At 42.0% G+C, this 9,350-nt stretch overlaps 1 protein-coding gene across 2 annotated transcripts in view; it reads left to right on the top strand.

The window, feature by feature from the left end:
- Positions 1-3,029: 3,029 nt before the first annotated feature.
- LOC135519002 (cell surface A33 antigen-like) overlaps positions 3,030-9,350 on the top strand; it is a 17,596-nt gene continuing 11,275 nt past the window's right edge. Inside the window, exons 1-5 of one of the 2 annotated variants that reach the window (XM_064944025.1) lie at positions 3,030-3,203; positions 3,901-4,073; positions 5,522-5,738; positions 7,666-7,830; positions 7,991-8,107. In XM_064944025.1, coding sequence (XP_064800097.1) covers positions 3,179-3,203; positions 3,901-4,073; positions 5,522-5,738; positions 7,666-7,830; positions 7,991-8,107 — 697 coding nt within the window. In that variant the 5' untranslated portion in view covers positions 3,030-3,178. The remainder of the gene's footprint in view (positions 3,204-3,900; positions 4,074-5,521; positions 5,739-7,665; positions 7,831-7,990; positions 8,108-9,350) is intronic. The other variant, XM_064944026.1, reaches the window with a different exon arrangement.

Raw genomic sequence — 9,350 nt, 5'->3', positions numbered from 1 at the left:
AAAGTTGGTTGGCCCTCTGTGATGTCATCACTGCATTCTCTAACAGAAATTTGGTTGGCCCTCTGTGATGTCATCACTGCATTCTCTATCAGAAAGTTGGTTGGCCCTCTGTGATGTCATCACTACATTCTTTATCAGAAAGTTGGTTGCCCTCTTTGATGTCACATTGGTTGATATATTGCTATGTGTTCATGTATAAAGCCCTTCTACAAAAAGTCCCACTGTACCTAACATCATAACTAATCTTTAGACATCTCTAGAAAATTATTTGTTCTCTACTGAGTTAGGTAAATCAGCTTTTAGTTGTCCTCCACCTTATTTGTGGAACAATCTTCAAAATGTTCTTAAATGTGATGTTCTGGTGCCTCTAGGGTAACTCAGAAAGATGATTGAGGACCTCATTACTGATGAATGTGATGTTCTGGTGCCTCTCAGAAAGATGATTGAGGACATCATTACTGATGAATGTGATGTTCTGGTGCCTCTAGGGTAACTCAGAAAGATGATTGAGGACCTTATTACTGATGAATGTGATGTTCTGGTGCCTCTAGCCTGATGAATGTGATGTTCTGGTGCCTAGGGTAACTCAGAAAGATGATTGAGGACCTTATTACTGTAACTCAGAAAGATGATTGAGGACCTTATTACTGATGAATGTGATGTTCTGGTGCCTCTAGGGTAACTCAGAAAGATGATTGAGGACCTTATTACTGATGAATGTGATGTTCTGGTGCCTCTAGGGTAACTCAGAAAGATGATTGAGGACCTTATTACTGATGAATGTGATGTTCTGGTGTCTCTAGGGTAACTCAGAAAGATGATTGAGGACCTTATTACTGATGAATGTGATGTTCTGGTGCCTCTAGGGTAACTCAGAAAGATGATTGAGGACCTTATTACTGATGAATGTGATGTTCTGGTGCCTCTAGGGTAACTCAGAAAGATGATTGAGGACCTTATTACTGATGAATGTGATGTTCTGGTGCCTCTAGGGTAACTCAGAAAGATGATTGAGGACCTTATTACTGATGAATGTGATGTTCTGGTGCCTCTAGGGTAACTCAGAAAGATGATTGAGGACCTTATTACTGATGAATGTGATGTTCTGGTGCCTCTAGGGTAACTCAGAAAGATGATTGAGGACCTTATTACTGATGAATGTGATGTTCTGGTGCCTCTAGGGTAACTCAGAAAGAGGATTGAGGACCTTATTACTGATGAATGTGATGTTCTGGTGCCTCTAGGGTAACTCAGAAAGAGGATTGAGGACCTTATTACTGATGAATGTGATGTTCTGGTGCCTCTCGGGTAACTCAGAAAGATGATTGAGGACCTTATTACTGATGAATGTGATGTTCTGGAAAGATGCCTTATTACTGATGAATGTGATGTTCTGGTGCCTCTCGGTAACTCAGAAAGATGATTGAGGACCTTATTACTGATGAATGTGATGTTCTGGTGCCTCTCTCAGAAAGGATAACTTACTGATGAATGTGATGTTCAGAAAGATGATTGAGGACCTTATTACTGATGAATGTGATGTTCTGGTGCCTCTAGGGTAACTCATGAAAGATGATTGAGGACCTTATTACTGATGAATGTGATGTTCTGGTGCCTCTAAGGTAACTCAGAAAGATTATTGAGGACCTTATTACTGATGAATGTGATGTTCTGGTGCCTCTAGGGTAACTCAGAAAGATGATTGAGGACCTTATTACTGATGAATGTGATGTTCTGGTGCCTCTAGGGTAACTCAGAAAGATGATTGAGGACCTTATTACTGATGAATGTGATGTTCTGGTGCCTCTAGGGTAACTCAGAAAGGTAACTCAGAAAGATGATTGAGGACCTTATTACTGATGAATGTGATGTTCTGGTGCCTCTAGGGTAACTCAGAAAGATGATTGAGGACCTTATTACTGATGAATGTGATGTTCTGGTGCCTCTAGGATGTAACTCAGAAAGAACTCAGATTGAGGACCTTATTACTGATGAATGTGATGTTCTGGTGCCTCTAGGGTAACTCAGAAAGATGATTGAGGACCTTATTACTGATGAATGTGATGTTCTGGTGCCTCTCGGGTAACTCAGAAAGATGATTGAGGACCTTATTACTGATGAATGTGATGTTCTGGTGCCTCTCGGGTAACTCAGAAAGATGATTGAGGACCTTATTACTGATGAATGTGATGTTCTGGTGCCTCTAGGGTAACTCAGAAAGATGATTGAAAGATGAATGTGATGTTCTGACCTTATTACATCATTACTGATGAATGTGATGTTCTGGTGCCTCTAGGGTAACTCAGAAAGATGATTGAGGACCTTATTACTGATGAATGTGATGTTCTGGTGCCTCTAGGGTAACTCAGAAAGATGATTGAGGACCTTATTACTGATGAATGTGATGTTCTGGTGCCTCTAGGGTAACTGATTGAGGACAGATGAATGTGATGTTCTGGTGCCTCTCGGGTAACTCAGAAAGAGGATTGAGGACCTTATTACTGATGAATGTGATGTTCTGGTGCCTCTCGGGTAACTCAGAAAGATGATTGAGGACCTTATTACTGATGAATGTGATGTTCTGGTGCCTCTCGGGTAACTCAGAAAGATTGATTTACTGATGAATGTGATGTTCTGGTGCCTCTCGCGTAACTCAGAAAGATTTGATTACTGATGAATGTGATGTTCTGGTGCCTCTCGGGTAACTCAGAAAGAGGATTGAGGACCTTATTACTGATGAATGTGATGTTCTGGTGCCTCTCGGGTAACTCAGAAAGAGGATTGAGGATCTCATTTCTGATGAATGTGTTTGTTTTTTATGAGCGTGTTTTTCTTTCTTTCTGCTTGCATTTTGTTTTTACATTTTGATGTTTGTATTTTTTGTAATTGATGTAATACAGGGCTCATCTGTAAAAGAGATCTTGGTCTCAGTATGACTCCCTGATAATATAAAGGTTTATTTTATTTTTTTAAGATCCCTCCCGCTTTTTTTCCTTTTGCTTCCGTTTAGTTCTTAGAAGGTAAACGGTTTCCGTTGCGAGACGTAATAAATACACGCCAGGTGCCTGCAGTTTGGTTTACCTGAGTGAGGTGCGCTTGGAGCACCAATATTGGACATTTGACACCTGAGAGGACTGCAACACTATTCCTGTGGGTGATTGAAAAGGGGACATCGACAATGATACTATTTTTCATACTTGCAGGTATGTGTAGCCATCTCAATTTCTTTTGTAATCTTTTAGTTATTAATTCCAAAACGGACAACACCTTTTCCCCCAGACTACTGTAGGGGGAAAGTCACTGGCAATCAAATCATATGGATAGATTTACTACATCACAGCTGCTTTGCTTCGTCTATCCCTGTCTTGTATGTCATGTTGCAGTTTCAACACCCTGGTTAATCATTAACCACATGAAAAAGATAATAAAAGTATTCTCTCCCGGAACTAAGGGAAGAAATGTGCCATTTATTCCTTTTTCTACATTTGCTATATCATGTATTTGATGGATTTAGGATGTTTGTTGTTCTTGTCCTGTGCTTGAAGGATATTGTTTTGTTAGGGGGTATTTCATGTTGCATAGGTCTAGTATGTCTTGATTCAGTGTGTTGAATCAATGGCGAACAGAATCACTTCCCCAAACCTGTCTAAGATATTTCCACTTTTGCTTGACAGGCTGTAGGTTAACCTTTAACTAGCAACTGTTTAAAAAAAAAACATGTCATCATTTATGAGTTCAGTATATTCTTGTTCAGTGTGTGTAAATCCTAGTCAGAATTTTATATTTAAAAATTCCATAGGCCTATACAATGATATGCAACTGGTATAAAATACATTTGAAAGTGATCTAGAGAAATATGTGAGTATTGAGATGAATAGAATACATCTGATTTCTTTTTAGTTTTCTCCTCTGCCAGAGGCCTACAGGTGACCATTGGACAACCTACATATGAGGTTGCGCGAGGCGATGATGTCACCCTGGTGTGTAGTTTCATTCCTGCTGCACAACCCAACCCCTCCACGTTGGTTATCATCACATGGTCCATGGAGGCTGATAGCCCTGTTGATCCGAAGGTCAGTCAGAAGACAAGAGATGGCTCCATTTGATCAATGTAAAAGCTTTGCTACTATTGTCACTGTTTCTCGACAGACGGAAACACAAAGTTAAATGCTGAAATAAAGATCATTAGAAGGACAACAGGTGGGTCAACTCGAAGGTTTTCAGGTGCACATGATAAGCTAATATCGCCCTTAGAAGACTAAATACAGCCACATTTTATTGAATCTTTATTTTGACAGGGAGTCATGCTGAGACCACAGTCTCTTTTAAAGACGAGCCTCGTAAACAAAATGTACACATCAATACACAACTAAAATCAAAACTGAGATACGAAACACAATCATAGAAAACAAACATTCTTCAGTAGCAGGTCCTCAATCAGCCGTCTGAATGGTCCTAGAGGCACTAAATCATCACATTTTAGATCGTTTTGGAGATTATATCGCAAGTAAGGTGAAAAAAACAAACAACTTAAAGCAGATTTAGCTAACTCGGTGGAGATGGAAGGGAGCTCTAGAATTAGCCACCCCTGAGACCGGGTCTGGTAACCCGTACGTCTATGGGTTAATAATGAAGTAAGGTACGGCGGAAGTTTGTGCAAGAGGGCTTTATAAACGAAAAGAGTGCAATGCATCAATCTACAAGACTTCAAAGAGGACCAGCCTACTTTCTGATACAGAATGCAGTGATGTGTACTGAACCAATCGGCCGTAATAAAGCATAGTGTGCTATGATAAACTGCTGCCAATGGATTCAATACATTGGCAGCTGCGTGCATATAGACGATATCACTATAATCTATAACTGGCATGAATGTTGTCTGAATGATTTGTTTTCTGCTATGTAAGGAAAGGCATGCTCTATTCCAGCCTGGTCTCATAAACTAGACGTAACATAGTAAACTAAAATTGGTCACTCAAATGAATATGATATGTTACGTTTGGTATGGTTATATAAGACAGAAGGTTACTTAAGGCAAACTTGAAAGGATGATGGGTGTTTGGTTGGGGTGGATAGGTGAACGTGTAACATGAATGTCTAGCAACACAAATGTTGTGTGTTTGAATCTCATAATGGACAACTTAAGCATTTAAGCTACTTTGCAACTACTTAGCATGTTACCCAACCCTTTAACTTAACCCCTAACCTTTAGCCGAACTAACGTACGCCCCCTAGCTATCATTAGTCACCTAGCCACCTAACTAACGTTAGCCACAACAAAATTGCATTTTGTAACATATCATAGGAAATGGATGATGGACATCCACAAATTAATACACACCATACCAAAAGTAACATATTTTACTAATTTGTGTCCCGGATTTACATTTACTATGTTACGTCTAGCCCATGTCGCGTATTCCTATAAAGGAAGCCCTTTTGACCACTGAGTGTGTGCATTGAAGTGTGTAGGTTTTGTGCAGAATGTGTTCAGTATTTTGTGTCTCCCTGATTCGTGTAGATTGTTATTGCCACATTCTACTCTCTCGAAAATCAAGTGGACATCAAGCCTTCCTATAAAGACCGAGCAGAGATGACCCATGACATCACTGGAGGGCGGAGCACCCTGACCCTCCGCAAGGTGTCCATGCAGGAGAACAGGCTGTGGCAGTGCAGGGTGCAGATCCCTGGAGACGAGGAGGGGACGCCTTCCTCCACCACCGAACTAGTGGTCCTTGGTAAGACAGTGGTAGATACATGTGGTCCTTGGTAAGACAGTGGTAGATACATGTGGTCCTTGGTAAGATAGTGGTAAGAGAGTGGTAGATACATGTGGTCCTTGGTAAGACAGTGGTAGATACATGTGGTCCTTGGTAAGACAGTGGTAGATACATGTAGTCCTTGGTAAGACAGTGGTAGATACATGTGGTCCTTGGTAAGACAGTGGTAGATACATGTGGTCCATGGTAAGACAGTGGTAGATACATGTGGTCCTTGGTAAGACAGTGGTAGATACATGTGGTCCTTGGTAAGACAGTGGTAGATACATGTGGTCCTTGGTAAGACAGTGGTAGATACATGTAGTAAGACCATGTAGGTAAGACAGTGGTAGATACATGTGGTCCTTGGTAAGACAGTGGTAGATACATGTGGTCCTTGGTAAGACAGTGGTAGATACATGTAGTCCTTGGTAAGACAGTGGTAGATACATGTGGTCCTTGGTAAGACAGTGGTAAGACATGTGGTCCTTGGTAGACAGTGGTAGATACATGTGGTCCTTGGTAAGACAGTGGTAGATACATGTAGTCCTTGGTGGTGGTAGATACATGTGGTCCTTGGTAAGACAGTGGTAGACACATGTGGTCCTTGGTAAGACAGTGGTAGATACATGTAGTCCTTGGTAAGACAGTGGTAGATACATGTAGTCCTTGGTAAGACAGTGGTAGATAGATACATGTGGTCCTTGGTAAGACAGTGGTAGATACATGTGGTCCTTGGTAAGACAGTGGTAGATACATGTGGTCCTTGGTAAGACAGTGGTAGATACATGTGGTCCTTGGTAAGACAGTGGTAGATACATGTGGTCCTTGGTAAGACAGTGGTAGATACATGTGGTCCATGGTAAGACAGTGGTAGATACATGTAGTCCATGGTAAGACAGTGGTAGATACATGTGGTCCAAAGACAGTGGTAGATACATGTGGTCCAGTGGTAGTAAGTGGTAGACAGTGGTCCTTGGTAAGACATGGTAAGGTGGTAGATACATGTGGTCCTTGGTAAGACAGTGGTAAGACAGTGGTAGATACATGTGGTCCTTGGTAAGACAGTGGTAGATACATGTGGTCCTTGGTAAGACAGTGGTAGATACATGTGGTCCTTGGTAAGACAGTGGTAGATACATGTGGTCCTTGGTAAGACAGTGGTAAGACAGTGGTAGATACATGTGGTCCTTGGTAAGACAGTGGTAGATACATGTAGTCCTTGGTAAGACAGTGGTAGATACATGTGGTCCTTGGTAAGACAGTGGTAGATACATGTGGTCCTTGGTAAGACAGTGGTAAGACAGTGGTAGTTACATGTGGTCCTTGGTAAGACAGTGGTAGATACATGTAGTCCATGGTAAGACAGTGGTAGATACATGTGGTCCTTGGTAAGACAGTGGTAAGACAGTGGTAGATACATGTGGTCCTTGGTAAGACAGTGGTAGATACATGTGGTCCTTGGTAAGACAGTGGTAGATACGTGTGGTCCATGGTAAGACAGTGGTAGATACATGTAGTCCATGGTAAGACAGTGGTAGATACATGTGGTCCTTGGTAAGACAGTGGTAAGACAGTGGTAGATACATGTAGTCCTTGGTAAGACAGTGGTAGATACATGTGGTCCTTGGTAAGACAGTGGTAGATACGTGTAGTCCATGTAGAGAAATAGTAGTATGATAGTTTGAAGTCTGGTGTGGGTGAAAAGGTTCCATCTGTTTAAAGATGGAACGGATAACTTAAATTCTGTGTCTTGTCATGTCAAAGGAAAATAGTCCTTAGATGTTCTTAAAGTTTCCTTCAGCAAGATGGTTCTCTAGTGTGTTCATTAGGACTCCACTGCCCTCTACTGGACTACTTATAAAAAAAAAACACAATATGATGTGACGTCTGCTTCCCTCTCCAGTGGCTCCCTCTGTGCCAGTCGTCAGCGTACAGGGCGAAGCAGAGTACTGGAACAACATCAACCTGACCTGTGTGTCTGAGGAGGGCTCCCCCGCCCCGACCTATAGCTGGAAAACAAACGATGTCAGGAACACTCCCAGAGTATTCCCACCGAGGACCACTGAGAGTATGTTTTGTGTGTTTGATGTTCATCTTTACTTCAAACAAGCCATAGAATAATGGCAGGGCCGCTGAGGTTATTACCAAAACTTCCTGATTTGTTTATCAGTGTGTACGTGCAGCTGTCCTCTCTGAATTTTAACTTCCTGATTCCTCCATTCTTTCAGAGAATGGTGTTCTATCTCTGTTTAATATCTCCATGGAGACTTCCGGTTTCTTCATCTGCACTGCGACCAACCAGGTCCGATCTGCCAGCTCAAACTTCACCCTCACTGTCATGCCCCGTGAGTATTGAGTATACCCTGTGAGTATTGAGTATACCCTGTGAGTATTGAGTATACCCTGTGAGTATTGAGTATACCCTGTGAGCATTGAGTATACCCTGTGAGCATTGAGTATACCCTGTGAGTATTGAGTATACCCTGTGAGTATTGAGTATACCCTGTGAGTATTGAGTATACCCTGTGAGTATTGAGTATACCCTGTGAGTAATGAGTACACCCTGTGAGTATTGAGTATACCCTGTGAGTATTGAGTATACCCTGTGAGTATTGAGTATACCCTGTGAGTATTGAGTATACCCTGTGAGTATTGAGTATACCCTGTGAGTATTGAGTACACCCTGTGAGTATTGAGTATACCCTGTGAGTATTGAGTACACCCTGTGAGTATTGAGTATACCCTGTGAGTATTGAGTATACCCTGTGAGTATTGAGTATACCCTGTGAGTATTGAGTACACCCTGTGAGTATTGAGTATACCTTGTTTGGTAAATGGGGAAGATATACCCTGTGAATCAAGTATCTGCAAATACACCCTGTGATCTATTGATGTATTGTGTTGTGACTATATGTTTGGAGGTGAAATGGGGAAGATATAGCGATGACTGAATCAAGGCATCTGCAAATCAAGTCACATTTATCTTTATCTTATGTTCCACCTCCTCCTGTTGTGACACTCTACTGCATCCCTCTCTCTTCTTATGTTCCACCTCCTCCTGTTGTGACACTCTACTGCATCCCTCTCTCTTCTTATGTTCCACCTCCTCCTGTTGTGGCACTCTACTGCATCCCTCTCTCTTCTTATGTTCCACCTCCTCCTGTTGTGACACTCTACTGCATCCCTCTCTCTTCTTATGTTCCACCTCCTCCTGTTGTGACACTCTACTGCATCCCTCTCTCTTCTTATGTTCCACCTCCTCCTGTTGTGACACTCTACTGCATCCCTCTCTCTTCTTATGTTCCACCTCCTCCTGTTGTGACACTCTACTGCATCCCTCTCTCTTCTTATGTTCCACCTCCTCCTGTTGTGACACTCTACTGCATCCCTCTCTCTTCTTATGTTCCACCTCCTCCTGTTGTGACACTCTACTGCATCCCTCTCTCTTCTTATGTTCCACCTCCTCCTGTTGTGACACTCTACTGCATCCCTCTCTCTTCTTATGTTCCACCTCCTCCTGTTGTGACACTCTACTGCATCCCTCTCTCTTCTTATGTTCCACCTCCTCCTGTTGTGACACTCTACTGC

Source organism: Oncorhynchus masou, chromosome 29, assembly GCF_036934945.1.
Source record: "Oncorhynchus masou masou isolate Uvic2021 chromosome 29, UVic_Omas_1.1, whole genome shotgun sequence".
Classification (NCBI taxonomy): domain Eukaryota; kingdom Metazoa; phylum Chordata; class Actinopteri; order Salmoniformes; family Salmonidae; genus Oncorhynchus; species Oncorhynchus masou.
This window is presented reverse-complemented; position numbering and strand designations above follow the sequence as displayed.